This window comes from Pelodiscus sinensis, chromosome 3 (genome assembly GCF_049634645.1).
Source record: "Pelodiscus sinensis isolate JC-2024 chromosome 3, ASM4963464v1, whole genome shotgun sequence".
Classification (NCBI taxonomy): Eukaryota; Metazoa; Chordata; order Testudines; family Trionychidae; genus Pelodiscus; species Pelodiscus sinensis.
Window position 1 is genome coordinate 11,260,107 of NC_134713.1, and position 17,420 is coordinate 11,277,526.

General features: G+C 44.4%; 1 protein-coding gene across 7 annotated transcripts in view; it reads right to left on the reverse strand.

Moving 5' to 3' along the window:
• The window catches only part of SUPT3H (SPT3 homolog, SAGA and STAGA complex component), a 426,525-nt gene that overhangs the window by 196,897 nt on the left and 212,208 nt on the right, over positions 1 to 17,420 (reverse strand). For 6 of the 7 annotated variants that reach the window (XM_075923378.1, XM_075923381.1, XM_006120667.4 and 3 more), the window contains one exon: positions 15,758 to 15,842. The exons of the other annotated variant lie outside the window; for it this stretch is intronic. In XM_075923378.1, the coding sequence (XP_075779493.1) occupies positions 15,758 to 15,842 (85 nt within the window). The remainder of the gene's footprint in view (positions 1 to 15,757; positions 15,843 to 17,420) is intronic. 7 annotated transcript variants of the gene reach the window in all.

Genomic DNA, 17,420 nt, shown 5'->3' on the forward strand with positions numbered 1-17,420 from the left:
AAGCTCCGTCTACACCATCCCTGACAGATGTCTATCTAACCTGTTCTTAAATATCTCCAGAGAGGGAGATTCCACCACCTCCCTTGGCAATTTATTCCAATATTTGACCACCCTGACAGTTAGGAATTTTTTCCTAATGTCCAATCTAAACCTCCCCTGCTGCACTTTAAGCCCATTACTCCTTGTCCTGTCCTCAGAAACCAAGAGGAACAAATTTTCGCCTTCCTCCTTGTGACACCCTTTTAGATATTTGAAAACCGCTATCATGTCCCCCCTTAATCTTCTTTTTTCCAAACTAAACAAGCCCAGTTCATGAAGCCTGGCTTCATAGGTCATGTTCTCTAAACCTTTAATCATTCTTGTCGCTCCTCTCTGTACCCTTTCCAATTTCTCCACATCTTTCTTGAAATGTGGCGCCCAGAACTGGACACAGTACTCCAGCTGAGGCCTAACTAGTGCAGAATAGAGCGGCAGAATGACTTCACGAGTTTTGCTTACAACACACCTGTTGATACAACCTAGAATCATATTTGCTTTTTTTGCAACAGCATCACACTGTTGACTCATATTCAACTTGTGGTCCACTATGACCCCTAGATCCCTTTCCGCCATGCTCCTTCCTAGACAGTCGCTTCCCATCTTGTATGTATGGAACTGATTGTTCCTTCCTAAGTGGAGCACTCTGCATTTCTCCTTATTAAACCTCAACCTGTTTACCTCTGACCATTTCTCTAACTTGCTAAGGTCATTTTGAATTATGTCCCTATCCTCCAAAGAAGTTGCAACCCCACCCAGTTTGGTATCATCTGCAAACTTAATAAGAGTACTCTCTATCCCAATATCTACATCATTGATGAAGATATTGAATAGTACGGGTCCCAAAACAGACCCTTGAGGAACTCCACTTGTTATCCCTTTCCAGCAGGATTTAGAACCGTTAACAACAACTCTCTGACTACGGTTATCCAGCCAATTATGCACCCACCTTATCGTGGCCCTATCTAAGTTATATTTGCCTAGTTTATCAATAAGAATATCATGCGAGACCGTATCAAATGCCTTACTAAAGTCTAGGTATATGACATCCACCGCTTCTCCCTTATCCACAAGGCTCGTTATCTTTTCAAAGAAAGCTATCAGATTAGTTTGGCATGACTTGTTCTTCACAAACCCATGCTGGCTATTCCCTATCACTTTATTACTTTCCAAGTGTTTGCATACGATTTCCTTAATTACCTGCTCCATTATCTTCCCTGGGACAGACGTTAAACTGACCGGTCTATAATTTCCTGGGTTGTTCTTATTCCCCTTTTTATAGATGGGCACAATATTTGCCCTTTTCCAGTCTTCTGGAATCTCCCCTGTCTGCCATGATTTTTCAAAGATCATAGCTAAAGGCTCAGATACCTCCTCTATCAGCTCCTTGAGTATCCTGGGATGCATTTCATCAGGACCTGGTGACTTGCTGACATCTAACTTTCCTAAGTGATTTTTAACTTGTTCTTTGTGTATCCTATCTTCTAAACTTACCCTCTCTCTGCTTGTATTCACTACGTTAGGCACACCTCCAGACTTCTCGGTGAAGACCGAAACAAAGAAGTCATTGAGCATCTCCGCCATTTCCAAGTTCCCTGTTACTGCTTCTCCCTCCTCGCTAAGCAGTGGGCCTACCCTGTCCTTGGTCTTCCTCTTGCTTTTAATGTATTTATAAAAGGTCTTCTTGTTTCCCTTTATGCCTGTAGCTAGTTTGATCTCATTTTGTGCCTTTGCCTTTCTAATCTTGCCCCTGCATTCCCGTGTTGCTTGCCTATATTCCTCCTTTGTTAGTTGTCCTAGTTTCCATTTTTTATATGACTCCTTTTTTATTTTGAGATCATGCAAGATCTCCTTGTTAAGCCAAGCTGGTCTTTTGCCATATTTTCTATCTTTCCTACACAGCGGAATTGTTTGCTTTTGGGCCCTTAACAACGTCCCTTTGAAATACTTCCAACTCTCCTCAGTTGTTTTTCCCTTCAGTCTTGCTTCCCATGGGACCTTACCTACAAGTTCTCTGAGCTTATCAAAATCTGCCTTCCTGAAATCCATAACCTCAATTGTGGTGGTCTCCCTTCTACCTTTCCTTAAGATCATGAACTCTATTATTTCGTGATCACTGTCCCCTATACTGTCTTCCACTTTCAAGTTCTCAACTAGTTCCTCCCTATTTGTTAAAACCAAATCCAGAACAGCTTCTCCTCTGGTAGCTTTTTCAACCTTCTGAAACAGAAAGTTGTCTCCAATGCAGTCCAGAAACTTATTGGATAGCCTGTGCCTCGCTGTGTTAGTTTCCCAACATATGTCTGGATAGTTGAAGTCCCCCATCACCACCAAATCTTGGGCTTTGGATAGTTTTGTTAATTGTTTAAAAAAGGCCTCATCCACCTCTTCCACCTGGCTAGGTGGCCTGTAGTAGACTCCTAGCATGATATCACCCTCGTTTTTTACCCCTTTTAGCTTAACCCAGAGACTCTCTACACAGCTATCTCCTACGTTCATCTCCACTTCAGTCCAAGTGTGTACATTTTTAATATACAAGGCAACCCCTCCTCCCTTTTTTCCCTGTCTGTCCTTCCTGAGCAAGCCGTACCCTTCCATACCAATATTCCAATCATGCGTCCCATCCCACCAGGTTTCTGTAATACCAATGATATCATAGTTGTATTTATTGGTTAGCAATTCCAGTTCTTCCTGCTTATTACCCATACTTCTCGCATTTGTATATAGGCATCTAAGATACTGATTTGATCTTGCCTCCCTGTTGTGCCCTGACCCTCCTTTCTCCTTGCCATTATAGGCCGTAGTCCCCCCCATTTCCAACCCATCTCCCAGTCCCGCACATTCAGCACTTACCTGTGGGCTTTGCTCACCTGCCCCCGACAAACCTAGTTTAAAGCCCTCCTCACAAGGTCAATTCAGTCAGGGAGGATGAGGCCCACTTCTAGCAGCTGATGTGGAAGTATGAACACCAAGAGAGGAGAAACTGCTTTTGTAGTTGGCTAGCCATTCAGTCTTTGTTTAATCCTAAATCGATAAGTGTCAAATTTGCAAATGAATTGTAGCTCTGCAGTTTCTCTTTGAAGTCTGTTTTTGAAGTTTTTTTGTTACTGGATGGCTACTTTTAAATCTGTTACTGTGTGTCCAGGGAGATTGAAGTGTTCTCCTACAGGTTTTTGTATGTTACTATTCCTGAGATCTGATTTGTGTCCGTTTATTCTTTTACATAGGGACTGTCCAGTTTGACCAATGTATATGGCAGAGGAGCATTGCTCGCACATGATTGCATATATTACATTGGTAGATGTACAGGTGAATGAGCCTGGGATGGTGTAGCTGATGTGGTTAGGCCCTGTGATGTTGCTGGTGTAGATATGTGGGCAGAGTTGGCAACGAGGTTTGTTGCAGGGATTGGTTCCAGAGTGGGAGTTACTGTGATGTGGCGTATAGTTGCTGGTGAGAATTTGCTTCAGGTTGGCGGGCTGTCTGTGGGCAAGGATTGGCCTGCCTCCCAAAGTCTGTGAGAGTGATGGATCATTGTCCAAGATGGGTTATAGATCACTGATGATGCGTTGGAGAGGTTTTAGCTGGGGACTGTAGATGATGGCCAGTGGTGTTCTGTTATTTCCTTTGTTGGGCCTGTCTTGTAGCAGGAGGCTTCTGGGTACACGTCTGGCTCTGTCAATCTGTTACCTCACTTCCTTGGGTGGGTATTGTAGTTTTAAGAATGCTTGGTGAAGACCTTGTAGGTGTTTGTCTCTGTCTGAGGGGTTGGAGCAAATGCAGTTGTACCTTAGTGCTTGGCTATAGACAATGGATCGTGCGGTGTGTCCGGGATGGAAGCTGGAGGCATGTAGGTAAGCATAGAAGTCAGTAGGCTTTTGGTATAGGGTGGTGTTTATGTGACCATCACTTATTCGCATTGTAGTGTCCAGGAAGTGGATCTCTTGGAGTAAATTCTGTCTTCAGATATCATGGAATCATAGAACACTAGAACTGGAAGGGACCTTGAGAGGTCATCGAGTCCAGTCCCCTGCCCGCATGGGGAAGCCCTCATGTTAGACCAACCCTCATGTTAGGACCCGGTACCGTCTAGACCCAGTACTGTCTAGACATGTCCTCTCTTAAATCACGGGAGGCACTTGTGCAGAGTCGAGGACAGAATATAACCCCTTAAGCATAGAAAAATACCATACATTGCACAGAAATGAGTGAATGTACTGACAGAAGAATGCCATTCAGACAGCACAATATGGTGGACAGTACTTAGTAGCACAGTGCTTTCAGTTCTTCTGTTCTTGTTACTTCTGCATTTGGACTGCTTCTAGTTCTTTATATGAACTTTACCCAGCATTTCCTGTTTTGTTTCCCAGAATCTGCTGCTGTAATTGATGCATCGATAAGAATTACATTTAGTACTATAATTGTTTGCAACAAGCTGTAAACAGATGAAAGCTCATAAACAGTACCCCATATATTACACGTCTGGAGACAGGCAATCAGGATATGCAGCATTCTCCTTCAGCACCATCCCCTAAGCCCTTTCCTATTTACTACTCTCTGATCCAGGAAATCACAGATTCTACAATATTGTGTTAATTAAATACAGGTATTAAATTCAATATGTTCCCTTCTGCTTCCAAATTTTCCATTTATTGCAGATTTATGGTAATGTCTAACCACACTACAGATGTTTTCAGATAGAAAAAAGAATTTTGGCAGTCAGAGACAACTGGGGCATTTGGCATCAGGAGGGAGCCCAGTGAGATACTTTTTGTTACTGGCATTCAAGAGATTGATGAGCTTTTTTGCTATTTGGCAAGGAAAACATCTCCATTTTCCTTCTCCCTTTTGGGTTAGGGCAGCTCTACATTTGGAGGCATGGGATTTGAATTCCTCCTTTCCTACTGCTGCAACCTGTATCATAATAAGCAGGGATGGGGTTCACCTTTCAAGAAAGGGGAAGAGAATATTTGGACACAGATTGGCTAACCTACTGAGAAGGGTTTTAAACTAGGTTCGATGAGGGCAGGTGACCAAAGCCCACAGGTAAGTGAAAAACGTGGAGACTTGAGAGATGGGTCAGAAATGGGAGGGAGCATGGGCTATAATAGCAGAGATAAAGGAGGGATAAGGCAGAACTGAGGGTGGGGGCAAAATCAAATCAGTATCTTCAAGGCCTGTATTGAAATGCCATGTGGAGCCTGGGGTCAGCTGGGAACTGCCGAGCTGTCCTGGGCTCCGTGTGTCATTCCCCGGAACCCGAGATCAGCTGGGGAGTACCCAGCTGACCTCAGTCTCCATACAGCATTTCCGCAAAACCCAGAGTCAGCTGGGGAGTCCGCAGCTGATCACGGCCTCCACTCGGCATTTCAAAGTGGCAGCACCGCACGGAGCCTGGGAACAGATAGAGATTCCCCTGCTGACCATGGGCTCCACGCAGCACTGCTGCTTTGAAACATCGCAGAGGCGTTTCAAAGGGGCAGCACTGCACAGCTGATCCTGGGCTCTGTGTGGCACTGCCCCTCCTTTGAAACATCACTGCGGCAGCACTGCACCTGGGGTCAGCTCTGTGTGGCGCTGCCCCTTTGAAATGCCACCATGACATTTCAAGGCATTTCAAAGTGGCACGGAGCCTGGATATGAGCTCCATGCAGCGCTGACACTTTGAATTACCCCCCCTCTGATAGAGGCAGCAAGGGGGGGGCGAATTGACTAGTCAACTCAACTGTCCGATAAGCATCTGCTTATCGAATAGTTGATTGGTCAACTAGTCTTAAGCATCCTTACTACAATTACTAAGTTTGCAGATGATAATAAGCTGGCAGGCACTGCAAGTCCTTCGGAGGATAGGGTCATAATTCAAAATGATTCGGACAAACTAGAGACATGGTCTGAGGTAAATAGGGTGAAGTTCAATAAGGACAAATGCAAAGTACTGCATTTAGGAACGAACAATCAGTTTCACACATACAGAATGGGAAGCGACTGTCTAGGAAGGAGTATGTCAGAAAGGAATCTAAGGGTCATAGTGGACCACAAGCTAAATATGAGTCAACATATGACACTGTTGCAAAGAAAGAAAACATCATTCTGGGATGCATTAACAGGACTGTAGTGAGCAAGACACGAAGTCATTCTTCTGCTCTGATCTGCACTGATTAGGCCTCAGTTGGAGTATCGTGTCCAGTTCTGGGCACCACATTTCAAGAAAGTTGTGGTAAAATTGGAGAGGTCCAGAGAAGAGCAACAAAAATGATTAAAGGTCTAGAACAGCGTTTCCCAAACGATGGGTACCGGGCCGCGGGAAAAAAATACCGGGCCTCAGCATGCCTGGTGGCTGCTGGCAGGGCCGGCCTTAGGCCGATTTGGGCCCTGCGCCCCTGAACCTGGAAGTGCCGGCGAGTTCCAGAGCCTGGGGCCCTGCTCCACCGATATGTGGAGCTGGGTATCTCCCCTGGCTCTGCCTGGCATGGACGTGGCCCCGCAATGTGGAAGGCAGAAGGTAAAGAACGGGCTTGGGCGGAGGCAGCAGCGGGCTTGCGCGGAGGGGGAAGAGTGGAAGGAGAAGGGGCTTGGGAGGGGAAGGCACCAAGGAACAGGGTGCAGGAGAGAGAGACAAATGCCAGGGGGCCAAGTGCAGACAATGAGGGAAAGGACAGGAGGGGAGGTGTCAGTGGGAGGGGGGACAGGGTGATGCTGGGAGAGGAGAGGAGAGGAGAGGAGAGAGGAAGGGCATTGGGGGCTGGAGGAGGAGGTGCTGGGAGAAGGCTTGAAAGAAGGGGTGGGCATGAGAGAGGTGGGGATGGAGCAAGTCATGTGTGAGGGCACAGAGGGGCAGGAGGGGATGGGGCAGAGAGTGCTGAGGTGGCAGGTGTCAGGGAAAGAGAGGGCAAAGGGGATAGGAGAAGTAAGGGAAGGGGGAGGCACCAGGAGGGTGCAGGGCTAAGGGAAGGTGCAGGTGCCAGGGGATTCTGGGGTGAGGAGGAGGGGAGAGCTGGCCACCAGAAGCAGCACTGGACGGGGGAATCGGGGCAGGCTGGGGAGATTGGGAGGCTGGTGGAAGCAGGCTGCCAGGGGGTGCGAGGTTGGGGGCAGGGAACTGGCCGGGGAAGATGGCGGGGGGGAAGAAGCGGCCGCCGGAAGGAGGGCTGGATGCAGGCAGCGGGGCTGGCCAAGGGAGATTGGGAGGAGAAGCGGGGGGGGGACCTGGCTGCCCGGGAGGGGGTTGGAGGAAGTAGGGCTGGCCAGAGGCACAGCTGGGGGAGCAGGGGGGAGGAATGAATCGGCCTGCGGAGAGTGGGACTGACCTGGCCATATGTAGATCTTGGGACGCTGCCCCTGTTCCCTCTCCCTCCCGCAAAGCACAAAGCTTGAGTTAGTCCGGCCCAGGGATTCTATTGTCCCCCCCACACATGCCCCTCGACTAGTTGCGAACTGTCTGACTGGTAGACACACTCATGCAGCCTGAGCACATTTACCAGCCAGGCAGTTCGAAACTACAAACTGATACATCTAGTAATAATACAACTTACCTAATGAGAAAATACCAGACATGTTATATGTCTGGTATTTTCTCAGTTTGTTTTTTATGTGTTTATATTTTTGGGCTGCAAAAAGCAGTACTGAAAAAAAAGGGTTCCAACTAAAGTACAAAGTTTGGGAAACCCTGGTCTAACCAGCTTTCTGTCCGTCTTACAGTCCATTTATCCAATCCATATTCTTTAACTTGCTGGCAAGAATATTGTGGGTGACCATATCAAAAGCTTTGCTAAAGCTGGCACTGGGGGTTTTGGGAGGACCAGAAACAACATATTTGAATATTCATCATTTGATTGATGAATATGCAAATATGCAAATGAACATTACAGGTCCTCCAAAAGTTCGTGAATGAATTTACTGGTCCCTGTGTCAAAAAGTTTGGGAACCCCTGGTCTAGAAAACATGAGCTATGAGGCAAGGCTGATGGAATTGGTCTTGTTTAAGTTTAGAAAAGAGAAGGCTGAGAGGGACATGATAGCTATTTTCAAGTACTCTAGAGAGGAGGGGAAAAAATTGTTCTCCTTGGCCTCAAAGGATAGGACAAGAAGGAATGGGCTTAAATTGCAGCAAGGAAGGTTTTGAATTGGACATTAGGAAAAACTTCCTGTCAGGGTTGTTAAACACTGGAATAAATTGCCTAGGGAGGTGGAATCTTTATCTCTGGAGATATTTAAGAGCAGGTTAGACAGACATCTATCAGGAATGATCAAGATAGTGCTTGGTCCTGCCGTGAGAGCAGGGGACTGGACTTGATAACCTCTCGAGGTCCCTTCCAATTCTAGTATTCTATGATTCTATAATTAGCCACCTCACCGCACCTTCTCCAGAATCTACCTTTACATCCAACAAAAGTGAATATACTACTTTTTAGGAGTACTGCCCCTACTACTGAAAATATCTGTTTGATCAATAAGCAGTAACCTATCCAGGAGCAATCAGTTTCCTTCAGCTTAGATTTCAAGTTCTTTGGAGCAATGGCTTCTATTCGTCTGTGCACAACATCCAGTACAATAAAGCTTTGAAAGGAGCATCTAAGTGCTATTGAAATACAAATAAAGAAAGAAAATCTAAGAATTATTAATTAGTTTGCCTGTCTATCCGTTCAAGAACTCCTCCTAAACAGTAAGAGCTAGGACCACCAAACTCGGAATACAGCTATCTCTTACAACTTAAAGCAAGGAAGAGTTTGGTTGTGCCAGAAAAATGGCATGTGCCTAGAAGGGGATTACTTCTCATAAAACCATACAGAAAAGAGACAGAGTCACCAGGCAGGTGAAAGCAGCTGGCTGGGAGCATGCTCTTCTCCTCTGTGATTGCCCCAGCTCAAGTCTCCCACCCCTCAGGTGCCCTTTAGGGAGGGAGGATGGGCTGAAACTTCCCCCCTTCCTCTCCGGTTCCTATGGGAACTTTGCTGGCTATTCCACTTTTGTCAGGCTGGCTATTCCACTTTTCTGTGCTCACGGGAGCTGCAGCAGCCATGGAGAGGCACTTCTCACCTGCCCCCCCATAGTGCTGTGCTCAGAGCGGACTGGGGTTGTCCTCCCTCCCTGGGGCAGACTGAACCCCTCATCTCCAGCCCCAACCCAGAGTTATGATTTAAATGAAGCATGGACATTTTCATTCCTTTTTCCAAACCCCCCAAATTAATTGAGTTAAGGACCTGAGCAACACCGAGTAAATCTTCTAGTGTATAAATAAATGCACATCAGTTTTTAAACATTTGAACAAAAGCTTTCATTCAGCAAGGCTCTTCCCTGGAAATGTGCTCCAGATTGCTAATGAACTTGACTTTAGAATAAACACTTCGCTATTGTGCAATGTGGGAGAGGAAATGTAATTAATTTTTTGAACTTTAAAATATGATCTTTTAAAAATATAATTATTTTGCTATATTGAGACTATGTTTAGGCAAAGTTTCATGTGCCTATTTTCATTCTATTCTTGCTCATTGTTTTTGTTTTCTATTAAGAGTTCTGCCAGTATTCAAAAATGTATTATGATAGATGTAGATATAGATATACGTATTGTGGCAGGCCAAGAGCAGGGGGCTGCAGAAGCCTTCTGGAACATAGGGAGTTGGGTGTGTGGGTTTATGTTCCCAGAGTAGGCTGCCAAAGACTGCAGCCCAGCCATTAGGACACCTGAAGCCTATCTGAAGTCAGCCTGGAGGGTGGACTAATTAGAGCACCTGCCCCCGGTTAAGGCTATGGGCACACAGAAAAGGGACCAACCAGAGGAGAGGAGAGAGAGGAGAGGAGAGAAGACAGGACAGGACAAGACAAGCTGAGCAAAACAGGAGACAGACCCAAGGCAGCTTGCAACAGGGCCTGGTCCAAGGCTTCAGGGAGAAGGTACCCAGGAAGGGTTGGGGAAGTGGCCCAAGGAGAAGCCGGTATTCAGTGGGGTCAGAGCCAAGCCTCACAGCCCACTCGGGGCTACTCCTTACAGGGTCCTGGGCCAGAACCCGGAGCAAGTGGGTGGGACCGGGTTCTCCCCAACCCTCCTCCTGGCTGGTAGGCTGCCAGAAAGGGAAAAGGGGAGCCCTGTGAACTACCGGATGGACTGACCTCCAAAACCTGGCTGGCCAATGATGAAAAGGGCTCTTGGAGCAGGGTACCCTTGCCTTCTTGGCAGTGGTAGGGACACCGCAAGCCTCTGAGGCACACACAAAGACCCACCAGGAAGCGCAGAACCCAAGGGGCTTAGCCCAGACTTGCCACAAGATACATATTACAGGTTGAACCTCTCTAATCCAGAACACTCTCATCCAGAAACATCTGTCGTCCGGAATGATTTCAGTTAGCTGGATGTCCACTTTTCATGGATGTGGCCAAGTTTCCTGCGGTCCCATAAAGTTTGTTTACAGCCACCATTCCTAGCTCTCAGTGTTCTGTGTCGTTATTTAGCTCTAATTTACATCTAAATATCCTCTAGCAGCACAGCAAGCAGTGGAAGTGTTAGTAATGCTGTTCGACAATATTGACCTCCAGTAGTCCAGAAAATTCTCTCATTCAGAACCAGTCAGATCTCCAGGGTGCTGGAGTAGAGAGGTTAAACCTGTATTACCATCGTTAATTTCCTAGTATTATTATAGTAACTTAGGCCATTTGCATGTACTAGTATACTGAGCTTGTATTTGTGTGCCTAGTATAGCATAGCACCTGCTAGAATTATACAATAATAGTAACAAATTGGCCATTTTTTTTCCAGTGCATTATTCAGTGCATCAAAAAGATTCTGGTAGCAATCATGATGCATTAATCTCAAAGCAGTGTGCTTTCCAAGGATTTGTCTTGTGCTGTCATCTCCCAAGGCAGCCAGATTTCATGATACACAGAATGGTTCAAAATAGTTACCATATAAATCTGTTCAAACTAGGCCCTCTTATAAGGGATCTGGTAAATTTTTAAAAACAGGAAGTCAGAGCTACAAACTTGAGAGATGTTGAAAGTAAACCCCTCAAGTGCTTATCAAGATGATAACTTATTTGGGAAATCAGAAGCTCCTATCTAGATTTAACAAGTATTCTCTCTTCCTACAAATGTCTACCAAGAAAAATGTAAACAAAAACATGTTAGCCTTGCATCACACGAATGCAAACAATTTCTTAAATGTAATAGTTAACAAATGTGTCAAATATTTATCATATGCTAAATACGTAGCATAGTTAGAGTGACCAAGTGTCCCGTTTGGAACTGGAACACCTGGCCAAAAGAGGATCCTCACAGCTCCGGTCTGCATCACTGACAGGGCCACTGATGGTACATCTCCACACAGTGTAATTTCGGAATAACTGACATTATTCTGAAATAACATAGTCCATGTCTACACTACAAGCAATTATTTCAAATATGTCAAAATAATGTTGAGTTGGAGGACTTCTGACTCCAACTCCTGTAACCTTCATTTTATGAGGAGTAAGGGAAGTCGAAGAAAGAGTGCTCTAACTCAGACTTCCTGCTGTGTAGACAGTGCCAAAAACCAAAATAAGCTATTTGGACTTAAGCTGAGCAACTGATGTAGCTCAAGTTACATAGCTTATCTCGGCTTTTGCCCTGCTGTGTAGACATGCCCTGACTGTCCAGCTGGGGGTGCCATGCAGGGGGGCTGGCAGGCTCCCTGGAAGCATCTGTGCTGTGCGACTCCTGGGAAGGAGCCAGCATGTCCCCCTTCCAGCACCTATGTGTAGGAGTAGCCAGGGGGGTTCTTCATGCTGCACCCACCCAAGCACTGCCCCTGCTGCTCCCATTGCCAGAGCCAACTACCCTTCCCAGCCAGGGGCATCATCCCCTACCCTTGAGCCAGCCCAGTGAAAATGAGTGAGTGAGGGCAGCAGGGGGGAGGAGAAAGGAGCGAGGGGGCAGCGCGTTGGAGAAGGAATGGGGCATGTGTAGAGCTTAAGAGGAGTGGTGGGCAGAGGGCAGGATATGGGTGCTGGGTTTTGTGTGAGTAGAAAGTTGGTGACCCTAAAGCCCAGTATTTTGAGGAACATGATTAAAACATGGGTACTGTGCATAAACTCACATTTGCAAGAAGAATTTATTACACAGTTAGTGGGTTTTTAACCCTCTCATATAGGTATATATAGTTATCTAAAAATGAGAACAAACAGTATGAATATTCAATAACAGCTCAGTAAGAATGTGAAATATTATAGGATAATGAATATGCAAAAATGATTTCCAGAAGCCCACCATGTCATATAAAAAGACCATGATTTAAGAGTTCCGTCCTTTAGGTGTCAAAGGTCAAAGCAATGAGCTATTAAAGATACTTTCACTTCCCCTGAAATAAAGTGCTGTCTTGGGCCAAAAGGTGAGAGGTTAGAAAAGCAGTTTGTCTGCTGGTCTAGTCCCATTCTTCCTCCTGACAGGAAATCACACACTCTCCTACACAGCGTTCAGGGTTAACCTAGGGTCATGGCCATCAACTAAGTACCCAGCTAAAGAAATACATTATTTATTAAGAAGAAAAGGCTGTACAGGCCACAGGTTAAATTTCTGTCAAACACAAATTTTACTCTAAAGTGCAGCTAAGGATTAATGTAAAAAAAAACAAATAATCCACCTTCCACTGCAGCTAAATAGTGCAGCTGTGGCCATAATCTCTTATGCTTAAAGAGGCAACCATAACAAAAAAAAAAAATTACGACACAATAGATTAGTTGTTAGGTCAAGACAACAATTAATTTTTCAAAATATTTATAAGATCAGAATTGGAAATGTCATCTTATCTTTTATGATGTGGCTCAAGCCAAATCTTACTATCTCCAATACAGATTTTTTTAAAATAAACTATAAAAAAATACATTATTAATTTGTAGTGAGATTCACTATATTTATAGCGAGGTGCATGTCCACAAGACTAAATATGTTCCACTAGGCTTGCACAAGTATTGGGGACACATGAGTCAATAATATAGCTAAAAGTGTTATAAAAATGCAAATAAGATAACATTTTTAAATGATCACCTGGACAGTCTTAAGGAGTTGCAATAATTTTGAGTGTCATAATACAGGGAGCAAGAATTTCTGCTTCTGGTCTGAAACCATCATTTCTTAATACAGGTTGGCCCTCGCTGGTCCAGCACCCTTGGGACTTGACTGGTCCCAAACAAGGGGATTTGCCGGAGTAGGGAAGGTCACTCCCCTCCTGGCTGTTCTGGCACCGGGTCAGGGCTCCAGCCTGCCCCCGCTGCCCCTCTAGATGCTGCCAACCCTGCTGCTGCCAGGGCAGAGCACCATCAATGGAGTTCCGCAGCTGCCCCGTTCCATGGTTGGAGCTTTGTAGCCACCCGGTTCTATGACCGGAGCTGTGCAGCCAAGGCTGGGACTGAGAGCTGGGGACAGAGTTCCCTGGCCACTACTGGGGCCAGAATGCCCTGCTGTGCTGTCTGTTCCCACCTCCTCCTCCCCCCACATGCACACTGGATTGCTCCTGCCCCACTGCCAGACCTCCCTTTTCCTGGGCTCTGTGTTCCAAGAACATCTGTGGTCCGGCATGGACCACGGATGTTGCCAGACGAGGGAGACCAGGTTAAGGGAGGTACAACCTGTATAGAGTTCTCAGTAAAGATGACTGTTTAACTAACCAAAAAAAAAAAAAATCAAAATTTCAAATTTGCTTGAATTTCACAGGGTTCAGAACAAGCCTATTTTGTTTTCTACACAACTTTTTGGTCACAGTCTGCAATATAATCAGGAGGTCTTTTAATGAAAATATTACCAGTTTTTAATTAAGTATACTGTAAGCAAAATGCCCATAACCATTTGATAATGTCTTTGATAATTGTTTTATACCATCGCACACAAATGAAAATATCAATACTTTGAGAAATCCTTTAGTTTTGAAAAGGAAAATACCATTTTGCAATTGAAAATCTATTATTTGAAAAATGTCAACCAGCTTTAAGCCCACTTTAGCTGGGTCTGGAATTATTTACATATAAATTACACAGCACCAGAGAACCGGAAACAAACTGGGTCTGGTATCAGAGGGGTAGCCATGTTAGTCTGGATCTGCAAAAACGATGAGGAGTCCTGTGGCACCTTATAGATTAACAGATTTATTGGAGCATAAGCTTTCGTGGGCAAAGACCCACTTCTAGTCATCCGGAGTTCTTCAGATGACCAGTCATCTGAAGAAGTGGGCTGTGCCCACGAAAGCTCATGATACCATCTACATGTTTTGTTAGTCTATAAAGCGCTACCAGATATCATTCACTATGTATGATGCGCTAAGGCTATGTCTGTGCAATTTATCAGACTGATATTGCAAAACTGTATTATGGCCAAGTGCGTATTGTAAAAGTGTATAAATATGTTGGCCTACCACTGTTGACAAGTCCTGTAGCACATAAACCCAAGACAATTACAATGGGAATGAAAGGTTAATGACAGTACTTAAACTTGTCAAAAGGTTATGGTATAAAAGCAGCTCAAGGCTTGCAAATCCACTTTAGCTGAAGGAAGGAGAAAGATAAGAACTGTGGAAAGTTACTCAGGACAGAAGAAAGGAAGCCAGGTTGGACCAGCCCAGCCATAGAGGAACAGGAGGACCAGACAGGACCAAAAAGACAAGGTAAGAAAAGGCAAGGTCACAGATATGGGAAAGGGGCTCCAGAAAGTGAGGGCAACCAGCAAGTAGCAACTCTGTGGAGTAGGGAGCCCTACACACAAATTCCTAGATGGCCTCAAGGACTCTGGACAGCCCTAAAAACTCAGACTCAAACCAAAGAGTGCCCTGGAGTGAAGAAGAAACTGAGGCAATGACATACATATAATGTGTATTGTTTTGTATGAACTGTACTCTCCTGGGCTTTACATGATTAAAGATAAAAGAGCATTCATATGTTAAACACATGGCCTGAAAGAGTTAACTGCAGATGAGAAGTTTCATACCTTTGGGATGGAATTCTGGGCCTAGAAGGGCCAGGATGCTGTACAGCATGTTCCAACTTTGGAAGAGGGTGTCAGATAAGAGAACTATATCCCAAGAGTGTGTTGAAGGACCCAAGATTGGAGCAGTGGTCGGATTCTGTGCAGGTGCAGCAGCTTAAAACATCCCAGGGAATCCAGAGCACAGAGGCTTGGATTCCTCCACATAGCATTTCTAGTGGCTGGCTGAAAAGGGTGCTCACAGATTGTAAAGGCAATCCTCCTTTTCTCTATGTACAGTCACTGAGGCTATGTCTAGACTGCAGGCTTCTTTCGAAAGAGGCTCTTTCGAAAGCATCTTTCGAAAGAGCCTCTTTCGAAAGATCGCGTCTAGACTGCAGGTGGATCTTTCGAAAGAGAAATCCGCTTTTTCGAAAGACAGCACCCAGCGAGTCTGGATGCTCTCTTTCGAAGACGGCCTCTTTACATTGAAGAACGCCTTCTTTCGAAAGAGGAACTTTCAAAAGAAGGCGTTCTTCCTCGTAAATTGAGGTTTACCGCCATTGAAAGAAAAGCCGCGTTCTTTCAAAATAATTCCGAAAGAACGCGGCTTGAGTCTGGACGCAGGGGAAGTTCTTTCGAAAAAAGGCTACTTTTTTCGAAAGAACCCCTGAGTCTGGACACGGCCTACATGATCACATACCACCTTAAGAACAAGAGGTAGAACATTCTCAATAGTCTTACGGGAAAGACTGGGTGGCAATCCCAAGGAACACATTGTAATCAAAGGCTAAAGAGAGTCTTACCAAATTAATCAGTTGCGTGTGGATGATATCTTCCACTAATACTGCTGATTCATGGAGAGGTCTGCGAGCATCCCCTAAGGAAAACCTGAAAGAAAATTGTTTCACATAAGTTTACCAAACTGTTAGAAGAAAAGCAAAAACCTTACATTAAACCAAGTAAAAAAGAAAGGATCACCTGTATTTAAACTACTGAATTGAAAATTGTTTAGTGTGGTACAAGGAAGTATACATAAAAATAATTGGATTAAATGAAGAAAGAACACTGAGGATAAATATCAGAAAAGAAAATCCTAGCATAGTGACATAAATTATAGAGTGTAACGGACACTGAAGAGAAGACATGTAATTCCACCTATTAGGGACAAACCTAGACTAGCCCAAGTTGTAGTAAATGTACTGTAGTGTTATTAGGTCTTAACCACCATTAATTTCAATTAAGCACCTTCAGCCACGTCATGGTATTGTATTGAAGAACAAGGATATAATTCCTTCTTCCTTTTACAAACTGACACACAGCCATTTAAGTTTTTACTCAATTTACATTAAATGTTTATGTTAGTGTCTTCTTCTCCCAAAGCTAAATGCTAAGTAGCGCATACTTTTAGAAGAAAGTGTAACTGAAAAAAAGAAATTTTTATAAATTATCAAATGCCTTTTAAAGTGAATTATCTTATATGATATTTAAAATTCAGTTTTACAACACACTGTACATAACTATTTCAAAATGCATAGTATTTACAGTAACAGGAATAATTACAGACAGTTGTTGTGGTAGGTTTGAAAAGAAAGAGATACGAGTAGAAAAATTAAGGCTGGTAAAAACAAAGAGAAAGCTTTACAACAAAGGATAATTTTTGTCAGACTATGGCAAGAATAGGCGAGAGCTGCTGCTCATGGGGAGTCTGCTTTCTAGCTCATTATCCTGTCTTATGACAGTGGCCAATAGTAGGTGCCCCAGAGGGAATGAACAGAAGTAATCATCAAGTGATCCTAACCTTGTTGCCCATTCCCAGCTTCTGACAAACAGAGGCTAGGGACACTATTCCTGCCCATCCTGGCTATTAGCCCCGGATGGACCTATCCTCCATGAATTTATCTACCTCTTTTTTGAACCCTGGTAAAGTCCTGGTCTTCACAACATCCTCTGGCAAGGAGATCCACAGGTTCACTGTGTGATGTGTAAAGAAATATTCCCTTTTGTTCGTTTTAATCCTGTTATTAATTTCATTTGGTGGCCCCTAGTGCTTACATTATGGAAAGGAGTCAATAACTTTTCCTTCATTTACTTTCTCCACACCTGCCATGATTTTATAAACGTCTATCATATCCCCCCTTAGTCACCTCTTTTCCAAGCTGAGAAGTCCCAGTTTCATTAATCTCTTCTCATATGGCAGCCATTACTTACACCCCCATATAATTTCTGTTGCCCTTTTTTGAACTTTTTCCAATGCAAGGTATCTTTTTTGATAAAAGGTGGCCACATCTGCACACAGTATTCAAGATGTGGATGTACCATGGATTTATATAGGGGCTATATGATATTCTCTGTCTTATTCTCTATCGCTTTCTTAATGATTCCCAACATTCCGTTTACTTTTTTGAACACTGCTGCACATTGAGTGGATGTTTTCAGAGAAATATCCACAATGACTTCAAGATCTCT